The sequence below is a fragment of the Brassica napus genome, chromosome A9 (assembly GCF_020379485.1).
Source record: "Brassica napus cultivar Da-Ae chromosome A9, Da-Ae, whole genome shotgun sequence".
NCBI classification, from domain to species: Eukaryota; Viridiplantae; Streptophyta; class Magnoliopsida; order Brassicales; family Brassicaceae; genus Brassica; species Brassica napus.
In genome coordinates, this window is record NC_063442.1 from 27,864,491 (window position 1) to 27,886,959 (window position 22,469).

At 38.9% G+C, this 22,469-nt stretch overlaps 6 protein-coding genes across 8 annotated transcripts; 1 reads left to right on the forward strand and 5 right to left on the reverse strand.

Annotated features, from left to right (window-relative positions):
- Positions 1-198: 198 nt before the first annotated feature.
- Positions 199-1,744, reverse strand: LOC106364685 (DNA-binding protein DDB_G0278111). Of its 2 annotated transcripts, none has more exons than XM_013804210.3 (7): positions 1,587-1,744; positions 1,155-1,220; positions 982-1,043; positions 834-898; positions 674-765; positions 504-575; positions 199-427 (listed from the first exon to the last, which is right to left on the reverse strand). In XM_013804210.3, the coding sequence occupies exons 1-7, from the start codon at positions 1,587-1,589 to the stop codon at positions 395-397; spliced, it is 393 nt and encodes a 130-aa protein (XP_013659664.1). In that variant the 5' UTR covers positions 1,590-1,744; the 3' UTR covers positions 199-394. The 2 variants fall into 2 exon arrangements, with proteins under 2 accessions (XP_013659664.1, XP_013659665.1); XM_013804211.3 differs by having other exon boundaries at positions 982-1,040; positions 1,587-1,728.
- Positions 1,745-3,714: 1,970 nt separating this feature from the next.
- LOC106367380 (pterin-4-alpha-carbinolamine dehydratase 2, mitochondrial) lies at positions 3,715-5,492 on the forward strand. 2 transcript variants are annotated; one of them, XM_022692655.2, is made up of 7 exons: positions 3,715-3,863; positions 3,962-4,011; positions 4,232-4,317; positions 4,547-4,632; positions 4,706-4,829; positions 4,961-5,029; positions 5,127-5,492. In XM_022692655.2, the coding sequence occupies exons 1-7, from the start codon at positions 3,816-3,818 to the stop codon at positions 5,141-5,143; spliced, it is 480 nt and encodes a 159-aa protein (XP_022548376.1). In that variant the 5' UTR covers positions 3,715-3,815; the 3' UTR covers positions 5,144-5,492. The 2 variants fall into 2 exon arrangements, with proteins under 2 accessions (XP_022548376.1, XP_013662601.1); XM_013807147.3 differs by having other exon boundaries at positions 5,156-5,492.
- On the reverse strand, positions 5,424-8,414 carry LOC106367379. Its single transcript, XM_013807146.3, has 8 exons — positions 8,251-8,414; positions 7,864-8,016; positions 7,584-7,733; positions 6,602-7,477; positions 6,323-6,523; positions 6,052-6,247; positions 5,750-5,930; positions 5,424-5,658 (listed from the first exon to the last, which is right to left on the reverse strand). Exons 1-8 carry the CDS (start codon positions 8,251-8,253, stop codon positions 5,613-5,615), a joined length of 1,806 nt encoding a protein of 601 aa, XP_013662600.1. The 5' UTR covers positions 8,254-8,414; the 3' UTR covers positions 5,424-5,612.
- A 475-nt stretch (positions 8,415-8,889) lies between these two features.
- BNAA09G26650D (probable methyltransferase At1g29790) lies at positions 8,890-10,878 on the reverse strand. The gene is made up of 2 exons (XM_013807149.3): positions 9,392-10,878; positions 8,890-9,209 (listed from the first exon to the last, which is right to left on the reverse strand). Exon 1 carries the CDS (start codon positions 10,522-10,524, stop codon positions 9,403-9,405), a length of 1,122 nt encoding a protein of 373 aa, XP_013662603.1. The 5' UTR covers positions 10,525-10,878; the 3' UTR covers positions 8,890-9,209; positions 9,392-9,402.
- A 1,153-nt stretch (positions 10,879-12,031) lies between these two features.
- LOC125577925 (probable C-terminal domain small phosphatase) lies at positions 12,032-14,808 on the reverse strand. Its single transcript, XM_048740055.1, has one exon. The coding sequence runs from the start codon at positions 14,806-14,808 to the stop codon at positions 13,966-13,968; it is 843 nt and encodes a 280-aa protein (XP_048596012.1). The 3' UTR covers positions 12,032-13,965.
- Positions 14,809-15,206: 398 nt separating this feature from the next.
- Positions 15,207-17,089, reverse strand: LOC111200969 (seipin-2-like). The gene is made up of 2 exons (XM_022692656.2): positions 16,004-17,089; positions 15,207-15,940 (listed from the first exon to the last, which is right to left on the reverse strand). Exons 1-2 carry the CDS (start codon positions 16,949-16,951, stop codon positions 15,473-15,475), a joined length of 1,416 nt encoding a protein of 471 aa, XP_022548377.1. The 5' UTR covers positions 16,952-17,089; the 3' UTR covers positions 15,207-15,472.
- Positions 17,090-22,469: the final 5,380 nt, after the last annotated feature.

Sequence of the window (22,469 nt, forward strand, 5' to 3'; positions counted from 1 at the left end):
GTTACAGTCTCGGTGACTGAGTTGGCTTTAGTCACCTTCACCCGCCGAGAGAATTGAAAATATTTATTTGAATCATTGATAGTTGGATTAATTATCAAGAATAATTCAAGAAAGTAAAATTAGTCAGAAAAAGAAGCAAATGACTTCGAGCAAATCATGAGCATATGAAAGGTAGATGTTAGAAGAGGAAGTTGAAAATAGAAGAAATGGCAAAATGTATAAAATGCGAAGTTTCAGTTTCAGATTACTCTTTTATCTCAAACCCAAGCATCTGGAAGATTATTAAGATTATTCACTCACAATAAACATATTTCACAACTGAACTCAACAACTTAACAGGGAGATCTCCAAAGAGATGTACAAAGCACATCATAAACATCTCCTTTCATCTTTCCTAATCGTCGAACACCCCACGACGCCTCTGGATCTGTAAAAGATAAACAACACTTAAATAAACTAAGAACAAAGCTTTTTGCTTTAATATCGTGTGTGTGATAGAGTACCGTGACTTTTGTTTGTTTGCTAGTTTGGCTGTTTATTTGTTCCAGCAGCGTTATAAGCCGTTCCTCAGAAACCTGTAAAAGAAAATCAAAGTAGTTCAATAACTCTTTAGATGTATAGTGTCAACATAAACTGAGTACAACCAACGGAGAGTGGATTATATATATATTACCTTCTCAACAATCTGTCCCATTTGAGCAGCCCTCAAAATAACATCCTCTACGCCTCTAGCTTTCTCAGGTTTCACCAGTGCAATTCGTGCAACTATAGGGAAAAAATACAAGCAAATGAGAAAGTAGATGAACTCAAGAGCATTTTAGATGGGGACTTACTTCTCTCACGGGCTTGGGAAGACAATATTTGACTAAGCATCATTTGTCTACGTTCATCAGCTTCCCTAAACATATATATGTTCCAATCAAAGACTAGGGTTACCTCCAAAATCCAAATATATATTCAGCTAAAAAAGACAACAAATACCTTTTAGCATCTTCTTGTGCTCTCTCTTGATCTGGATTCTGCTGACTGCCCTGCTTCCCCTGCTATTTAAAATTGTTGGTCATCAGTACAATGAGCCACCACAAAGTTGCAATTTCTTTTTCTTTTGAACAAAACGAGGTATATAAGTAAAGGCTGTTATTAAAAGGATTTACAGTGCCATGTTGAGCCATCAGCTCTTGCATCCTCCTCTGTCTAATAGCTTCTAGTTCTGGATCAGCCTACACAGTATACACACAAGGAAGGAAGTTAAAGAAGCAGACTTTTAACATGATACAGTGCCATGATTGTTCACAAAGTTCCATTCTTTTTCATTCAACACCGAACATAACTCATTTGTTCTTTACTAGATTGACTTCAGACAGATCCACCCATATAACTCATTACTGATTCAAATACTAACTAATAATCACATATTCTCAAAACTAAAAAAAAAGGCTATCTGAACCAAAAACTGATACTTTGCATCTGTTTGTTACACATGAAAGAATACTGGGTGCGAGACAGAGATTGAAATCTCATCTCATTCAAAGGAACCTACTTTTCAATCGAGAACACAAACTAATGACTTCGAGAAGAAATCTCACCATAGAAGCAGTCTTTGCTTTTCTCTGGATGCCAAATCGATACTCCGCAGCTCACAAAACAAACACCTCAAAAACCAACACAACAGAGTAATAAAGCTCCAAAGGAAAATGCATTAAGCCCAAACGTTGCGTTTTTAAGACGCGCTCCATCGTTTTTTTATATATTCGTCCCATCTGTTTTATTGTATTACGAATTCACCCCGTGCACTTAAGATTTTTAAATTTACCACCTCGCCCCAAATCTATTCGGAGATTCAAAAAGTCGAAAATCTTTGCAATACCTGCGTAGTGGAATGGAAATAAATTGAATTTAAACTAAATAAAATTTTTAAAATGATATAAAACTCATAATTTATCTTTCATTCCTTCAATTCCATCTATTCATGAGATTTTTTGTTCCTAAATACTTTTTAACTATGTTCCATCTCTTTCTACATATTTCATTTGGAATTAGTGGGATAAACATTTTTTATTCAACTCAAATGGTAACATTTTAATGGAATCTTTGTGAATGACTCATTCTACACAATTTTATTCTAAAAAATATACATCCAGTTGCAGCCTAAAGCTATTGACTACATGTTGTTTTTTTTTGAGAGTTTAACTTTGTATTTCTATTCTAAGTTTAGCTTAAACACTTCAATAAATAGAATATTTTGTTCTAATTTCTTTCACTATTGTTAGAAGAAAGATACATTATTAAAACATTGTAATCACTACTCCGCTCGAGCTTGATGATCAATGAAGATGATGCAGTATGATATGTTGCAACTGCCATTTTTTATGTCAGGTTAGGCAGTGGTGACTAGTAATTTTAAGACTTGGAATTGCTTGTTTAGTCGAGGGCCTAGAATTTATATTAGAATAAGACACTTTGGTTGTTTCATATCTGTAATCTACCACACAAATTTCGTACTTATTAGGCCTATAAGTACGGGTTATTACAAATTTAACTCTACACTTATGATAATAGCCATTTGGCCCCACACCTCTATGGACCTTAAGAGAAAATAAAATTATTGAGTAGTCAAATGTTTCTAAACCCTTCAATCTGAGAGCTTGCCTTTGATGTTTCTAAAGAAATCAATGTTGAGTCGCCATTTATAGCAAGTGAAACCTGAAACAAAAAAAAGAAACACACACATAATTCAGAATATATAAAGATAAAGAGCATAAAAGGCATGATGATGGTTTACCTATACATGTCAGGCCATTGATTTAAGTCCTACTCTGATTGTTTGAGAGAAAGATAAACTAATGATTGTTTTAAGAACTCGTTTGAGTATAGAGGAGGTATATTGTCATCGATTACCCAGATTTTGTTCCTTGCAAATCCATATTGATCCACTAAACCACAATCTACTAACTTTAGACACACACAAACAACTCAATTACAATGTTACATTCCAAAAAATACAACAATGAGAGTACTAACTTAAAATTAATGATAATAACAAATATGAACGAATCTCCGCAGTGTTAGAGCAGCAACCGGCTTTTAAATCGGCAAGGAGAGTGTATGAAGTCGCCATCGTCGGAATCGGGTGTTAGAACAAAGTATTCTTCTGGATCATGTTTGAGTTATGCTGTCCATCGTTGAAGGCTGAGATATTTAGACTTGAAGCTTCGGCCGTTTGCTGTGGTGTGCGAAGAGGGATAATCACGAAAAAATTGGAGTTAAGCACGTAGTAATGGAAGGTTGAGACGTTATGGAGATTGGATTAACGATTTAGCTTCTGAGAATTTCGTCAGCTACTCGAAGAAGCTCGCATGCGTGGAGAGGAAAAAGCAACCTAATATTATGATGGGTTTTGCATAATGGTTTCCAAAGAGGCAATCGCAATTCTGTAATAGAAACACAGTTCTGGAGATGTGCATCATTAAACCGGAATAACACGAAATTTAATTTAGACGCATGATGGTTTAATTAGTACCAGGTGTCAAAAAATGCCCATATCAAACTGATAACGTGGATGCAGGAGAAGAGAGGCAATCCAACTTTATTTATATAGATAGATAAGACAATTTGCTTGTTTCATATCCGTAATCTACCGCACAAATTATAGTTTCTTTACCTATCAGGCCCATAAATACGGGTTATAACAAATTTAACTGTACACTTATGATAATTGTCATTTGGCCCCACACCTCTACGGGCCTTGAGAGAAAAATAAAAACAAATGACCCAAGAAAGAAGCCAGTTCCGCAACAGCTGCCTGCGACAGACCGATGAGTCGGCTCTTGCTGCCTAGGCTTTTCTCGATCTCTAGAAAACAGGTAAAAACCAAACTAATCTCTCTCTAGCTTCGTGTATGTGTATGTGCATGTGTATCTATAAATACATATCTTCCATTGCCTCTCTCTCATGTTTTTAGGTTCTAGCTGCGTCATCGTTCCGCAATCAGTACGACGGACGTCACAGGAGGTAATGGTTTGCAAAGAACGGATTTTGATAAACTGGGTTTGATATGTCTGAGTCGAGAGAAATGAAATCGTGATCCCTGATTTATTTTTGATAATAATTAGAGTTTCTTGGTGTATTTGCTGTTATTATCCGTTTAATGGAGTTCAGTAGGGAGGCTAAGCTTCTCTAGTTGGATGTAAAGGTGAAAGCTTTTTTTTTTCTTTTGCAATTTTCCTTGCAGCTTTGTTCATTGGACGAGTGCTGCTATGTCGCGTGCAACTGGTGGCTCCTCTGCTTCTGTAGCTACACCATTTTGCTCCTTACAAGGTACTATTAGTCCCTGCTCTATATTTCGATATTTCAAATGAAATTTTCACTGATCAATGAATGTCTGAAGAGTATTGTTATGATTTTCCATGTCACTGCGCTTATAAACCACTTCTTTACCTAATTGGTTGAATGATACAATTGGTGCTTATATACTTCAGGATTTGTAACCAAGATACTTCATGTATCTTACTTTATTAATTATGGTATTCTTTTTGCTCTTGTTTAGATTTATCAGCCAAAAAGTGTGTCCCATGCAACGCTAAGGATCTGCGCGCCATGACTGAACAAAGTGCTCAAGAACTACTTCAAAAGGTATTATTATATTTACTATGCCAAATGAATACTTAAGTATGTTAAACCTCCTGAATTATTCCTTTAACAACAGGTTCCTGGATGGGATATGGCTAATGACAATGGTACATTAAAGCTGCATCGGTCGTGGGTGGTGAAAAGTTTTACAAAAGGACTAGACTTCTTCAAACGTGTAGCTGATATCGCTGAATCAGAAGGTAATATCATCATCAATTCAGCACACATGCTTTGTAACCGTTCTGTAAAAAGAATTTGAAACAAAAAGAGAGAGCGTGTGGAAAGATCTATTACTATTATTGTATCTGAAGCAAGGATCGTTTTATTGCAGGTCATCACCCAGATTTGCATCTGGTAGGCTGGAATAATGTGAAGATCGATATATGGACACATGCCATAGGTGAGAATCATAGTCTGTTGTTCATATGAAGATAAACATCTTCCAAATATCATTCTGATTTCTGATCGTATTGTTGGTGGACATTATGAGTCGCAAGTGTCAAGTGATGTCTGATTCGTGCAACAGGTGGTCTGACCGAGAATGACTTCATTCTTGCTGCTAAGATCAACGAGCTCCAAGTGGAAGATCTTTTGAGGAAGAAGAAAGTTGCCAAATGAGGGATGTTTTGGTATACAAACTCTGTCAAACACAATCTTTAGATCTATGCAAGATGAGAATAAAAAGTGAGCTAGAGTTAATTTTGATGTTTCGTCAGCGTTTATGGTTCTTGTAAAGCTGTTTATATGTTCTTACAATTTCAAAACCCACAAATAAGGTAGTGTAGCTATAAGTATGGAAGCAAGCACCGTTTATTCCATAACAAATTAATACTTTCATATCTACAATAAAGTATGTTTGTTTATTTACAAACCACAAACTATCCAACCAAATCTCCATAACATATTTACATTCAAGAATTTGCATGAATCTATACAAAAGGCACTGTTATACGTCCAAACAGATAAAAGACAGTTCAACAAGTTCAGTCTTCAGAAAACGATGAAGTTGTTGATGACCGAGTAGTTTCACTGCAAACCATCAAGAAATTTTTCAGGTCAACTTCCTTTTCATCCATTAATTAAGAATTACAAATAACCCTTCAACTGTGTTTAAAATCACCTCCCCATCTTCTGAAAGAGATCACCAAGCGCACGGTAGAGCGGAGCAGCAGCGGGTGGCTTTGGCAAAGAGCCAAGGAGGATGTCTGACGCAGCTAGCGACTGGCTCCCATAGAACCGTGAATTCTCACTTGTACGTGTTGTGAAGATGCTTCCTTCAAGCGAGCATCCAACAAATGCACCTATTCATATAATTGCGTTAAGGTTAGTGGCACACGGAAGCAGAGAAGTCTAAGAACCCATCTACCAAGAGAATAAAGTAATCTGCTAAAATCTATTTCAGCTCAAGACAAAAACATGTACCTTTGCTGCAGCTATAGGTATAGCAAGCGGCATAACCACCACTACCTGCTCGGATATCTGCTTCAACAGCTCGTCCAGTCACACCAACCGCAGCACTTAAACCAGCTCCAACAACAAAATGGGTGTTACTCCCAAACGTTCGGATGGCCTCGCGAGTTCTTAAGACAATAATAAAGTCTATGAACTCTCCTCCTGCCTGCAGGTGAGTTCTTATTAGCAAATAGACAAGCATCGTTTCAACATCTAGTAAGCACCAAACGAGCTGCGTTACCTGAGCACCCCATCCCAAACCAAAGGAAGAGATAGCAGAAGGTGGAGACCAGGAGCCATCATCTCTACGAGCAACCACAAGTCCAGTCCCGATTCTATATGTAACCATCACTCCCACTCTGGCAACAGTGATTACTGCAAGACCTTTTGCTTGTCTTAGAATGGCATCTGGAATGGACCTCTCGGTCCTCGAAGAACCAACCTGATTAGAGATTTTCAAATATAAAAAATGCTTTTAGAGCCATTAATAAAGTGAACTAAAAGGAGCCAAAGATCTCACCTTGGATATATAACCCCGGATAGTGTTTGTTGCTTTATAAATCTCATACTCCATTGACTGTCCCCACGGAAAATTCACCCAAGACCTCAACGTACTAAGATCCGTCAAGTCATGAGTCGGCAACTGAGCAGCAGGACTCACTTGGTCCATCAGATAAGGCTGCACAGTCTCCAACCTCACAAAACACACATCACAAACTCTTTGGGGATCCGAAACGCGGAACTTCACAGGAAGCAAGCTTCTTCCTCTAGAACAGTCTCTACAGAACAATCCTCCGCAGTACCGACAGTGATGACGCGAACACATGATCGGGTGAAACCTCACGCTACAAAGCATACAAGCGGAAGCAGCGCTATCTGGCAGCCACTTTGGTGGTTCTGTTTCGAGAATCTCTCTCGCGTTGCCAAAGTTGGCTTCGGTGAGAGTGTGAGCCATCTCTTGCCAAGCTTGTTCGAGAAGATGTTGTCCCGCGAAAAATGAAATGCCGCTCTCGAGGTTGCCTGAAGTAAGAGCGGTTGCTTTACCACGTGCTGCGAGTAACATATCGACTATCACATCCCACATTGTTAGCTCCTTGTCTTCATCAAGGATCTGGTTCCATCCCATCTCTCCCTCGGGGAAGTAACCACCGTTGAAGCTAAGCCCTCTTGACCATTCCTCATGATCAGGCTCCAGCATTGGTGGGACTGAAACTGGTATCCAAACACCGGTTTCTTCAGAAAGTGGTGTGTCATAGAAAAAGTATTTACCACGCTTCTGCTGATCTGGTTCAAGTTTGTTGCTCTCGTCTTTACGTAAGGTAGAATCTTCTTGTCTAGCCTCCCTGATGGTTTGACTTGCAACATTACCAGCATTAGAATCACCAAGATTGACATCCTATGATCAACAATCAGAGACGGAGAAAGTTAGAACTTTTAAATCAACCTAGTATAGATTTCGTTTGATCTAGAGAAGGAAAAATAAAAGAATTTAAACAACATACCATTCCGAGCTTCAAATTTTGATAATCTGATTCAAGTCTTTTGCTATCGTCTTCACGTAAGGTATAATGTTCTTGTATAGTCTCCCTGATGCTTTGACTTACGACATTACCAGCATCAGAATCACCATGATGATCTCGAACACTGTCATCCTATGATCAGCAATCAGAGAAAAGAACTTCAACAAACCATTTCGAGCTTAAAGTTTAGACCTTTGAGCTCAACCCTAGTATAGATTTAGTTTGGTTTAAGACAAGGATTCAAAAGATGAAAAGAACAAACCATTTGGAGCTTCATATTCTGATGATCTGGTTCAAGTCTTTTGCTCTCGTCTACAAAGCCTTCATCCAAGGTAGAATCTTCTTCTTCTTTAGTCTCCCTGATGCGTTGCCTTACGACGTTACCAGCATCAGCATCACCATGAACTCCTTTATCCTAAGGTATAAACAATGAGACAGAAACGAAAAATTAACCAAAGCATTTCGTGTTAAAGTTTAGACCTTTAAACCCAAACCCTAGTAATTCCATTTGATTAAGCCACCGACACATCGAAACTAAAAACTAAAAACACCAAACACATGTGCGATGTCTATGAGATGACGATCATTATCAAAATTAACCCTAGTATTATGATCGCGTAAAAAGCCGAACAAAATCGATTCGACTCACCATCTTTTTTAGATTTGATCCTTCCTTCCTTCCTTCTCTCGACTTGGATTCTTACGATTTTGAGTTCCTTTCGTTTGGGGAAAAAACTCAGCAAACACAAACACGCGACTTCATCCAGAGGGAAACGATTACAAGTTAACACCTTTCTCATACGATTTTACTTCTATTTTATTACTCTGTTTTACATTTAAGTCCTCATATTTTATACCTTTTTTATATTTGGACCCCAAACATTCGTTTTTGATAATTTACTCCACATTTTAGAAAGGAAAGTGCAACAGAACCCACAAAGAAACTGTCTTAATTCTTCTTTTGGTTGTCTGGATTTGTTTGTATAGAGTAAATTAGTAGGCAAATGAAGAGTGGGAGCTTATCTTGGTTGAGCATTGCTAGCACAAAAGAACTCTCACAAATGAAGCAAAACCAAGTGCACAAGAGAAACTAGAAAAGGTTAAGCAAGTCAGGCTCAGATTAAGTTCGAATTTGTGGTCAATCTCATGCTCTCAGACCATGTATTGTGGGCTTGGATAACATACTTGTGCCTATGTCAGGTTGGTAAGGGATTATGGAAAAATAATAAAATCGTCATAAACTCTGAGAAGCTTTAGCCAAAAAAAAGAAAAAAAAAAAACTTTCAGAAGCTTAAATTCAATCCTAAAACTTCTTAACGGTTCTTATCTGCAACTGCAATCTGCCTTCACAAAAAAATAAAACATATGTATATATATAAGCCATGACAGAAGCAAACGGAAGAAGCCATAAAATTATGTATACCACCACTTATCAGTCCCTCTAACAAACAATACATCAAATCTTTGCCCCCCCTACTTGATCCAAGACAATATTGTTGCTTGTGTGCTTCCAGCTGGAAAAAAAAGACTTCATGTTCTTCCAAACCTTCAACAACAGTATGCTGTTTTCTTCAAACATGCACGTTCTGAAACTCTCGAGGAAAGTGCCTGCAAAACAAACCACAACTTTTGATCAGACGTGAAACCAGAAACAAAGACACAACGTGACTGAGCTAGAAAATTGCACTGTTCAAAGCAACAACTCAAAACCAACGTTTCTGGATTGTGAATCTGTGACTACGTTAATTCTCCAAAGCTAAACCATGTGATCAAGAAGATGCACAGTTTACCTTAATCATCATTATCTTGCAACAGGTTTTTGAAGCAGAGCTGTCAAGAAAACTTCACCATGTTTCGAATCAACTTTGTTCGCCACCGCCCACTTCACCTTCTTATAACCCAACTTCCCGATCATCGGCGCATACACATTCTCAAGATCAACCTTTTTGCTAAAAAACCGGTCCAACCATAGATAACCACCACCTCGAAGAACCCGGTCCAAATCAAACAAGAAAAACTCCATAACCGTAACCGGAATCCACCGGTTCACCGCCCGTCCACACCTAACCAAATCCACCACACCGTCAAACACCGGAAGCCTCTGCTGGAGAGGCACGTGGAGCGGCACGAGCCCTCTCAACGCCACCGCCTCGCTATACGGCGCGTTGAAGTTCATCGTCGTGGTCAGGACGGTTACATTGCGAGCCTTCATCGCCGCGGCGAAAGATCCGGTCCCACCGCCGACGTCGATCCCGAGCCGGAGGACGGAGTTGGCGGTTTTGGCGATCTGGAGGAGCTGAGAGATGGGGAGATCGAGCTCGGACTTGTAAGAAGAGAATTGAGATTTGGATTTGTGGAGGGAGAGATCGAAACCTAGACCGGGGAACTTCGTCGTCAAGCAATCGAAAGTCTTGCACGAGTAGTAAGACCAGATAACGTTCGACTCCGGTTTGGAATCGGTCGGGTTTCGCGGCGTACGGGAGAAGCAGCGACGGCGAGGGAGCGGGTGGCAGCCGCGGAGGATGAGTTTCTCGGCGAGATCGGTGTCGGAAGGGCAAGTAAAGAAAGGAGTGTAGTTCATGTACTCGTGGAGGAGGTCGGGGTAGTTGTGGCAGGCGGAAGCTATGGGAGAGAGCTTAGAGTAGAGGAGGAGATCTTTCGGCGGCGCGGAGGAGGAAATGGTTGATGAAGTTGAAGTAGATTTGTCCGGCTGGTGGTGGGTTGTGAGGTGGTTGATGGCGGAGCGGATAGTGTGGAGCTGACGGAGGAGGTGGTCGGGGACAGTGGGGACAGAGGACGGTGAGGATTTGAGGGTGGATTCGAAGAAGCTGGTGGTGGAGGAGAGATGGTAGAGAGAGAGGATGTTGGTAGCTACCATAGCTACTAGTAGAAGCAGATTCAAGCTCATTGTGAATCCCGCCATTGTTGTCTCAAGAGCTTCCTTCTCCTAGCTCTCGGATTCAAGTTCTTGAATCTCTGTTTCGTCACACAGATTCTTGGTTATTTTTTTCCTGAGAGAGAACCTGATTCTTGGGCTTTAATGGTGTCTTAAAGCCAAGATTTCTGGGTTTTTTTCAGGCTGGATTCTTGGAGTTAGTGACACTTAAGTGAGATAAGCTTTCCATCAAAGAGGAGACCTTTGAAGTCAAAGTCTTGTAGTAGTAAGATACAAACATAGATCTGATTTTATTTTTTCTTTTTGTCAAATATGTAACTAATTTTACAATGGAAAAAGGCATTTATTCGGATCCAGTGTCATTATTGATTTCCCAAAATTTGCATAGAAAAAGTAAATAATCCTGGTGAAAAGTTGTACTAGTAATTAAAATGATCTTAAAGGCACGTAGGAAAATTTAACACATGTCTTTTACTTACCTTTTCAGACGCTAGCTATGTCCTTTTATCGTGATAAAATGTCATAATATGATTTTGCCGAGGGCTGGGCAGAAAACCCGGATCCGAAAAATCGAACCGAACCCGATCCGAAAAAAGTAATACCAAACCCAAACCGAAATTGATTAAATATCCAAACGGATTCAAAATTTTGGTATTTAAAGAAGCAAAATCGAACCCGACCCGAACCGAAGTATCTAGAGTACCCAAATGTAACCGAAATAGATTTATATACCTAAATATATTACTTATTTTTATATTTAATATATATTAAAAACATCCAAAATATATAAGATACTTTAAAATTATCTAAAATACTTGAAAATATACATAAATAGTCAAAGTAAATGTCCAAATAGCTAAAAAATATTCAAAACACCAAAATGCTTGAAATATCTATTGATGTTCTATCCAAATATTTAAATTAAACCAATTTATATGTTAATTTTAGGTATTTTCACATATATTATACAAATTTATATGTAATATATTAATTTGATTTATAGATTTTGAGAAATTTTAAGCATATAATGAATATTAAAATTTTAAAAATAATTTAAATGGGTTATCCGAACCCAAACTGAACCCGCAAAGATTCGAACCGAACCCGAATCGACATTTAGAAATATCCGAACGGGGCTGAAATCTTTAAACCCGAAAACTCGAAACCCGATTAGATCCGAACCGAACCCGGATGGATACCCGAACGTCCACGCCTAATTTTTCTATTAAGCTCGTATGAATATGCGAGCACATTGTATGCTTCCTAACCTTGGAACCCTGGTAGAGATTGACGATTGTGGAAGGTGCTGAATATACCAAGTACTGTACTTTCTCTCATCTTTCTATTCGTAGAAGACCGAGAGGGATTATTAGTTTCTAAAACTCGAGTAATGTTGGTATTTTCATTAGAATGTGAACATTGTGTTTTAACTAAATGGTAACCTTGGTCATACCAGTGTGTGTGTTGTTTCTTTAATAAACCTTGTAAAAAGGCTGGAGAAATGCTTGAACTCTGGAAAAAATTATTGCAATGTAGACGACATGCAAACTTGCAGCTCATAGTGCCGTCAAGAAAACTTCTTTAATTCTCCAAAGAAGTCGACAAAACAAACTTGCATCTCTTCAGATGGAAAGCTTGGTACTGTTAAATGTTTCTGAATTTATCATCTGCTAGCTTTATATACGATAATATTTAGAATCGAAGTGCAACATTTGGCTTAGTTTTGTTTTGTTTATGGGAATATTAAAGGTGAGGTAAAGCAGATGCCTAATTTTAGAAAGTTTCAGTTAAGACAATTAGAGCATATGTTTGCTGTTTTATGTACTCATGGACAACAATGCACATACAACATGAACCAACAAGATATACCTTATAAGCTTAGTTAGGATTAAGAGGTTTGAAGATTATAATGGGATTATTACAGTTGTGATGGGACCGTATTATATAAACTACGGAGAGCTGAATATTGTAAAGAATAAAATTGATAAAAGTATACCAAAGATTAAGAAAAGGATGATACAACTGCAGAGGCGAGATATTATCTCTTTCCTTAACTCAAAATACGTCCCGTAGTGCGACGGTTTGATAACGTAATGAGTCCCAAGATACAACTGCAAAAATCTTCTGATTTGCGTCACTCTATCAGAAGCCTGGCGAAACTAGTTTTGTGTATACTCTCAGACTCAAGGAAAATATCAAAGAGAAAGAAGAGAGAAAAAAAATAATGTGAGGGATTTGTTTTTTCTATTCGTCTCTGAATGAGCCTTACACGTTTGATATTTAACTTCAAAAGTTAAAGCTACGTTACATATTATGGAGTCAACCAACGTTTATATTGTAGTGCAGTAATGGAAATTGATTCTCCATGACTCACTTACGTTGACAAAGTAATTATTGCTTTTTTGACCAAATCAATTCAAAGCCAATGAATTACTTTTGTGGGTTTGCATTTTTATGCTTTAATAAAACATAAAAGATTATCACTAATAAACTTTGAAAGAATAAGTTAATTGATATATTGTTCAATCAACAAATTCAAATCCAAATTCAAACCCAAATATCCAAAATAAAACATATGCTAAATTTAGCCAAATAAAATGCTTTATAAGCTTTTTATATATTTATTTTTGGACCTCCATTTTTCATTCAAAATAACTTGGGTTTTAACAATCAAATACACTAACTCATAGTGTTCATGGTGACGATTACATCGTGCCCAAATTCCAGTTTTTCCGACAGACGTCTCCGTCGAAAAATCCATCGGAAAATGATCCACACCACTTTGTCAAAAAACGAGTTCCAACAAGTTGAGGTATAGATATGGCTTGGGGGAACCTGGTGAACTACTTAAACAAGAAAACCTGTCAGTTTTTGTTTCTAACTTAAAGTTGTTTCACGTTTGACATAATCCTTTTAAAGTAACCCATTAAATAATTTAGAATGGGACTATCCAATACCAATCACTTACTGATAATTTAATCAAAGTATAATGGTTCAGGTCTTCATTTATTAAAACCATTCTTCTTTAGTGTCAAGTCCAAAGGGACTAAAGCCAAGATCTACACTATTTAGTTAAAAAAAAAAAGAAACAAGATCTACACTATTATATTGAACAAATATCTGAAATGGTTTTCTATGGGTTAAGCATGGACAACTCAGAGCTTCAAGGGTGAATCCTCTGTGATATGTCTCAAAGCACATGAAGTTAATAGCCTCAGGGAGCTCATTATACTTGAGATGATAGCATCATCTCTTGTTACTGATAATCTGCTAGTCCAAAACTATTCCTTTTTTCTTTTTACAATTTTTTTGGTTATAGTACAATTTACAATCACATATTTATGCAAGTAAAAACGCTGAAAAGGAATGAAGCATTCCTTTTCCAACGCAAAAAATACCAATAGCCAAAGAAATATATAAAAGAAAAAAGAAAGCAGAGTGCAAATAGAAGCAATATATATATGTTCATCAAATCATTTTGTTGTACTTGTATAGAAGTTCTGATGCAGCATCCCTTAGATCTTCGTACTGATAACATCCATCGAAGAAGTCAGCAAGCTTCATCAGTTCTTGATCTTCCATGTCATCCACAAACGGCTTAATGTGAACTCCATTATCAGGCTGCAAAGAGTAGGAGAAAGGATTATCATCAACTAGCAAAACACTCCCGAGGTCTCTCCTCGCCACCAACGATAAGTCTTTGGCATATCTCCCGTTCACTTCCGTGCATGAATCTCTATACAGCCGCTGCGAGATCACACGGTTCTTGTCAAGTTTATCCAAAACCTGCGAAGCATATTCAGGCAAACCGGCTGTGAAAACCGCCACTCGGTAATTCTTACCGATCCTGTCAAGAAACTCGGTAACTCCTGGTCGTTTCACCACATACATCGGTGTGACAACTCCTTCGATCTTTATCCTCAACATGAAGTCGACATTAACCCGGAGAGGTGGTTCCATGGACGAGTGCACCAATGTTTCATCGAGATCAAGAAAGATGGTCCTCTTCTTGTCATGGCGTTTTCTCAGAAGGTGCTGATGATGATGCTCGTGTTTCTTGATCTTTTTGTAGCCATGTTTCATGGTGGCTCGGCGGCTAGGAGTTGCGCTACCTTTGGTGGATAGACGGAAAAGCCTGGAGACGCAACGCAAGAGGCGGTTGTGGAATGTGAAGATTGACATGTTGAGGGCTGCTGCAACAGCAATAGCCGAACATCTGGATTGTTGACGTTGATGCAGGTTCCTCCTTCCATGTTTATGACATCCATGTGGTCTCTGGTTTGGTTTCTCTATAATTCCATGGCACACCATTTATCAAGAGAAGAGAGTTTAGAAATAGTGAGAAGGATTCCTGATTTTTTTTGTTCTTGGAAACTTTGGAGAAATGGTGATATGTATATAAAAGCTCTAATGGTTTTAACTATTAACTTCCATGACATTGGCTTTGGAACTGAAAGGTACTTGATTTGGTATTAGTTTAGTTTGTTCAGGTTGTGATTAGAGGCTCTTGAGTTATTTATAGCAAAAATAACAGTTTTGGAAACCGACACATATCTGAGGTTTGATTGTGTCTCCATGTGTTTGTTCTCTCAATGGACAGCAATATGTAAATGTGAAGACAGTTGAGAAAAGTGTTTCAACTAAAAGAGGTTGAGAGATTTTCATGGGATTACAGTTGAAGTATCAATGCTTATTAATTTTGTGTTACATAAACTAAATTGGGCACTTTAATATATATCTTTATAAAATGAAATGAACATTGGTTTTCAGTTTTTTTCTCCTCTATGATATTAAATAAACATTTTAACACTCGTTTTTAAGAACATATCTTGAACCAAACTATATACTATAATATTTTACAATTTACTCAAAGAACTCTCAGGAGCTAAAGTAAACAGGAAGTGAGAATACCGTTTCAGAGTGTTAGAAAACATGATGTGCACCAACTATTGCTTCATCCTCATCATCATCATCATCATCTACTTCCGGTCCGATTTGAAGCCGGTATGTCTCTAAGTCGTGTTCTTGGGATGATGAGAGATCTGCAAAAAACCAACGCGAAAAGCAGTTCCGTAAAGAACAAGCTCATGCTGATCCAGACGAACAAAGTTCTCCGCCATTTCCAAACAACTCTTTTGAAGAAAGGAAGATCTGATTCAAGCGAGAGGGACGCGTCGTACAGCTCTGGAATACCTGCCCCTGGTCGAAACTCTGCACGTTGTTCGATCATCACCTTTAAGCAAGCGGTGGGAGTATCCTTTTCCGCAAAGCCTTTCAACTTCAAGGTCAAGGTTTGGATCTCAGAGACGTATCCTGTGACCAACGGAACCACTTTGAAAAATGTCTGGACGAGACGGATAGGCTCGCTTCTGAATCTTAACATGCACGGACGCCTTATAGTATCAAGCATTTGACCATCCGCAGATAACAAATCCACCCGAACCTTCAAACACATAAGTCAATACCTAATGCAATACTTAGAATGTTACTAGATAACGTTAATAACCTGAAACATGCCGAGGTTTTTATTGTAATAGGACTCAGGCAACGTCAAGGAAAGAGTGATCTCTAGCTTGTGGCCACGAGGGATAGCTCGCAATCCCCTGATCTTCATCATCTCATTACTCTCCTTACAGCTTCCATCGCACGCAACACCAGCACATGACGTAATAGGCACAAACGCCTCAGGACTACTCTTGGTGTAATCGAAATTCAAAACCTCCTTGATCACAAACGGTCTATCGGCTACACGGGTTATCGCAAACCCACCAAGCACAAAAGCCAAAACCAAGAGTCCAAACAACAAAACGCCTACATAAGCAGCTCTAAACAAACCCCATCCGAACTTGCAAGCAACGTTCACCGCACGTTTGGTATCTTTGAACCCACTCAGCTTAAGGGTTCGAAATAAAATTTCACTAAAGACGGAAACTTGCGTGAGCAAGAATCGTCTGACGAGCTTGAAAGTGGTGAAGGGGTCGAAAGGGAAGAGGAAGCAGCAGTTGAGCAAGAAAGGAGAAGACTTTACGAGGCTGCTCATCAGTTTGAATTGAAACCCGATTGCTTTGAACACTAGCCCGAGGAGAGACCCATCTGTTGAGAGCTTCTTCTTCGGTGGTGGTGGTGGTGGAGATACTGCATCGCTCACGGTGGATTCTCCACTTTCCTGAACCGGGTCAACCCGACCCGAATCGGTTACAACTCCATTCATATCCATAATCACAACCAAGTCGGTCTCTTTCTCTGTTGAATCAATCGCCTCGCTGTCTATCTCGCTTGCGAGCTCTTCGTAGGTGGGTTTCGCTAACCCATTGGAAGAGGAGGAGGAGGAGGAGGAGGAGGAAGAAGACGAGTCCGTTTCTACATCGGAGCAAATGAACTTGCGGCGGGGTGCCGACCTTCGTCGACGGAGACCCAAGGCGGAGGGTTTACGGAGGGGGAAGCGACGGGTCATTGGGATGCAATTCGTCTGAGGCGCCGAGGAATGGATCGAAGGAGTGGTGCATCGATGGTTAAGTTAGAAGAAGAGGATGATGGGGAAGGTGACGGGTTTCAAGGTCTCGGTGCCGATAAGCATGATACTTGACAAATGGCATGACCCAACTATATTTTTTTTTCTTTTTTTTTGTTTTTTTTTTTAATCGGCGGGATCCTAACCGAGCGGGCCATCAAACCGGATTATCTGATAACCGGATATTAATGGTTCAGCTCGGTTTGATTTAGGTTTAGTTACGAACTGATCTTTATAAACTTTTATTCGTTTTCTTTGCAGTTCGGTGGCGCCACAAATTATACCGGATATCAACCTTTTGTTTTTTTTTTCTTTTTTTTGACATCGTATCAACCTTTTGTTTCAAAATAAAAACTAAATAATGATCCGTCCTTAAAAGCTATGGAAATATTTTTGTAACAAAATCTAATTTGTAATATCATTGGATTTTAACATTTTTTTGATAAGTAATGTTTTAACATTTTTATTTTAGCATATTTGAAAATATATAATTATATTATTTTATATTTATATTAAATAGAACAATATTTAAAATATTATTTGATTTTACTTTTAATTATTTCAACTTGTTTCACTACGATTAATAAAATCTATGGTATTTGTTTGATTAAATTTGTGATATATATTTTTTTGATAAATTTTTAGTTATAAAACTTACTTGATTTTAATTTATTGTCTCTAACCAACTATAATATCACATATATAGTTATATGTTTTTAAAAATAAAAAAATTTAGGGTATGAATGGTGACCAGGGAACGGTGAGGAATAATGCATTCTCTAACGTTTCTAAAAAAAATCATCATTCACAAGGAATAATAATTCCTTCTCATTCCCTTTCATTCACTTTTTTGTAGAGAATTTAAGAACAAAAATATTCCTTGTTAAATTTGATAAGGAACAACCATTCCTTTTCATTCCTGATATTTTGTTCCCGTACATTCCTTTTTTATTCGTTCCTCTTGATTCTGATGTTAGGAGTTTTCAAGGCTCCTAAGACAAATGTTGTAGTATAGAAGATTGTCGAACCAGTTCTGAGGGATATCAAAGCACTGAGAATGCAAGTACTCACTTAATCTAAGTGCAACCAATGATTTAGAAGGGTTTTAAACTATGACTAAAACTAGAAAGCAATAACAGAATGATACTTTCTTGACTAAAGGAAAAGAGAACTCATGGGTATAGGGATTAGACCTTGGGTGATCAAGTATCGAACTAAGGATGGCAGATGATCAATCAAACTATCAACCTTAAGCCTAGACACAATTCTAAGCAAGCTCTATGTCTAGATGAATGCTCATTTGCTAACATATCTCAAACATCAAATGTCTTTGGTTGAATAATATGAAAGCAATCATTACTAACAAGTCTATTAGCTATCTTAGTACCTTTAACAACAAATGTCTTTGGCAAAGTATACTAAAAGCCTAGGAGAGTTGTCTCGGGCATTTCATCGAACACCTTTCGGGTGAGAAATGCCTAAGGATCAACAACTGAATGGCCAACTCAGAAGATGCATTATGATTACTCTACTAGCAAGGAAATATGAATGATCTACACTAAAACATCCTAGCTCTAACCTAATCACCCTTAATCTCCCTAACCCATGAATTCAAAAGGTAATTACTCACTAATCTCCATGATTCCTCTTAAACCCATATTGGATTTCAGATTAATCATGTAGAGAAACACAGGAAATAGATAAGAACACAGAATTCTCAATAATAAACTGATCAATTCATTCAAAAAGATCCCTTTCCAAAGGTTTTTGGTGGTTTTTCTAAGAACAAAGATGATCTGCCTCCTGGTGGCTTACAGAGTAATAAAACATAGGTTTAGAAAATAAAAACGTGCATAATGAAATGACCAAAATGCCCTTGAAAAATCACAAGTTCGAGCAGAAACCAAAACACGGAGCGACCTCGGCTCGTCGCTCCGACAAGTCGCTCCAGGCTTCGGGAGCGACCTCGCTGGGTCGCTGCGAGAGGTCGCTCCGAGAGCGATTTCTTATCTCCGGGAACCAAGATGGCGAGCGACTTCTCCCTGTCGCTCTGGACAGGTCGCTCCAAGCTTCGGGAGCGACCTCGCTGGGTCGCTGCGAGAGGTCGCTCCGAGAGCGAGTTGTGTGTCTCCGGACGTGAAAACGCGAGCGACTTTGTGCAGTCACTCCAACGGGTCGCTCTGGATCGGGAGCGACCTTGGTAGGTCGCTCTGAGAGGTCGCTCCAGGGTCATCTAAGACTGTTCGGAGTAATGAGAACGCGAGCGACTTCGTGGCGTCGCTTTAGGAAGGTCGCTCTGAGAAGTGGGACACAGCGACTTCGTGATGTCGCTCCGGGAGGTCGCTCCCATGCTCGGTTCGTTCAATGGTCACCTTTTCACCTCTTTTGAGCTCCAAATAGCCTCATGTGGTATTCCAGTACCTAATAGAGACTCATGTATGCAAAATGCAACCTAAACATGTCTGAAACCTAATCTATATGATGAAAATGCTCATGGATGAATGGATAAAACAATGCAAATATGCAAGATATCAACTCCCCCAAACTTGTTCTTTTACTTGTCCACAAGTGAACTTTCTAGAACTCATAGGGAGAGAGGTTGAAGGAGGGAGCACATAGCCAAAAGAAACACAACTAGCACACTCTCTTATTACACTCTAGCTTCTCTAGGTCTATCTTAACTCTTTTTGTTCTTACACTCATCATCAAGCATCCACACATTCAAATCAACCAACTCTCACATTCATTAAGGACAAAACATCAGGTGAATTCTTGCAAATGGTCAGTTGGTCCAAGTCATTTGGTTGGGTAAAGGAAGGCTTTTATTCAAGTGATTCAAGAGGTTCAAAACATATGATCTTTAAGGTGGTTTACTCTCAAAACAAGTAGCCTTGACATTGCACATAATATATCTAAGAAAGGGACCAACTCATGCATACAATGCTTAATCTCCATTGTTCTACCCTTTTCCCAAACATACAATTACACAATCATTCCCAAATGTCAAACCCAACTCACATCTCTCACCAAAAGATCTTAAGAACTTTAACTCTTTCTTTTTGAAATCTACAAGGGATTTTTCTACAACCTCAAAACATTTCTTAGCTCCTAACAACTTTGCTAGCCCCCTTTTCTTTCTTTTCTTTTTTTTTTCGATTTCTTTTTTTTTTTTTTTATATATATATTTTTTTTTTTTAGGTTGGGGGCCAAGACTTTTCAAAACTAGAGCTAGAGGTTCTCTACTTATCCCAGAAAATCAATTCACTTAAGCACAAAGAGTCTATCCTTTTTATTTTTCATTTCTCCCAAATCATGATCACAACACTCACCCTCCCACCTATAGCTAGACAAAAGAGTGTCCAATCTAGCAAAAATGAAGATCAAGCATTGTCGTTCCCGATACTCTCAACATTATGCGCATGTAAGACTTTCCGAAGGAGGTCTCACTCATCAAACAATGAAAGCTTAAAAGGAAGGAAAGGTTTTGGGAGTGGTCTACCACTAGAGTTTGTCAAAAAGATTGGCATAAAAGATGTGACAACTCCAGTGTGTATAGCCATGACTCAGTACACAAGGGACCTTAAGCAAGAAGCATTAAGTTCATTCATTTCTAATAAGGTTGTAGTTGGCTTCAAAGACTGAGTTTCAGCAATCAACAAGTTTCAGGAAGAGTTTTCAAGGCTCGAAACATACAAGTCTTTTTGAGAGGTGCAAAAGCTAGTCAAGTGCAACGTAGTGTTCTTTACAAGGCATTCAAATCATTGCTCCCAATGCAAGTGAATGCAACCTATATGCTCTAGACTCTCCTAAAAATGCAAATGATGCAAACTAAATGATTGATTTTTTTTTTTTTATCTATGCAAATAGGTATGCCATGCATGACTCAATGAAACAACATCAAAGCAAACATGATCAAATACTTGGTACCTCCCCCAAACTTGAGTTACACAGTCTCTGTGTCGTCAAGTAGAGAGAGATACCGAAAAGAAGACTAATATGCAAAAATGAAATGGTATATACAAGGGAGTGTGGTGGGTTACCTTCTATAGGGAATGAGTAGAGGGAGATGCTCCCTCCTCGTCGTCCTCAGGTGGTAACTCTTCAAGGTGCTCATCAGCAGGGGTGTCCATCTCTTCAATGTAGAAGGCTTGCCCGAACACAGTTGGTTTCCTCATTTTCCTCTTGATGTCAAAGTGGAGGATGTTCTCTTTACCCAAATGGAGATCAATCGTGCCCTCCTTCACATTAACAATAGCTCCTGCTGTAGCTAAGAATGGCCTTCCTAGAATCAATGGATCTTGAGCCTCCTCACCCATCTCAAGCACCACAAAATCTGTAGGTATCTCATACCTTCCAATCTTCACAGGGAGGTCCTCTAAGATGCCCACAGGATACTTCACTGAACGATCAGCTAACACCAGAGAGAGTCTACACTTCTTGTACTGAGTGAATCCAAGCTTCTTTGCAACAGACAAAGGCATCAAGCTGACACTAGCTCCCAAATCGCAGAGACTTTTCTCAAATACCATAGGTCCAAGAGCACAAGGTAGTGTGAAGCTTCCTGGATCCTCTAATTTCTCTGGAACATCAAGCCTCTGGATGATGGCATTGCACTCATGGGTAAGATTCATCATGCTTTCCATCTCCTTCTTCTTTGCAGCTACAACATCTTTCAGGAAATTGTTGTATTGAGGAATCAACATGAAAGCATCGATGATGGGCATTGCAACCTGAGCTTCACTCATTTGCTTCTCAAACAGAGCTTTGTATTTCTCTAGCAGCTGCTTCTTGAATCTACCAGGGAATGGAAGTTTGGGTTCATAGGGAGGAGGAACAAAAGAACTTTCACTTGCTGGAGTAACAACTTCACCATCCTTTACTGTCTTCTTCTCCTCTCCAACCTTTCCTTTACCTTTGGCTTCCACTATCTTCTCCAAAATCTCGTCATTGATCTTCTCATCAACAATCACCACTTCATCATCTATGTTGATGGCAACCCCCTCACCTAATTTCTCAGCATCCTTGGTGAGGGTTCTAGGAGGTAACTGCTTACCGCTCCTAAGGGTGATAGCTTTGGCCTCCTTGGGATTTTGGTCAGACTTTCCAGGTAGAGATCCTTGCTGGCGATTCTGGTGAGTGTTCATGGAAGCAAATTGATTCTCTAAATTCCTGACTGTAGAAGCAAGGTGTGAGAATTTGTTGTTGAGCTCATTGTAGCTCCCATCAATCTTGGAATGAAGGTTCTTCAACTCATAACCAACTTGCTTCTCACTTCTAGTCTGAGACTCCAAGATTTGCTTCAGTAAGGTATCAGTGCTGCTCTCTTGAGGAGCAGAGGAACCAGACGAGGGGTTTTGCTGAGGCTGATAGCTGCTTTGCTGGTTGTTTCTTGGCGGATAGCTACTCTGCTGGTTGTTGGAATAGGACTTCTGTTGGTAGTTGTTGTACTGAAAGTTGGGTT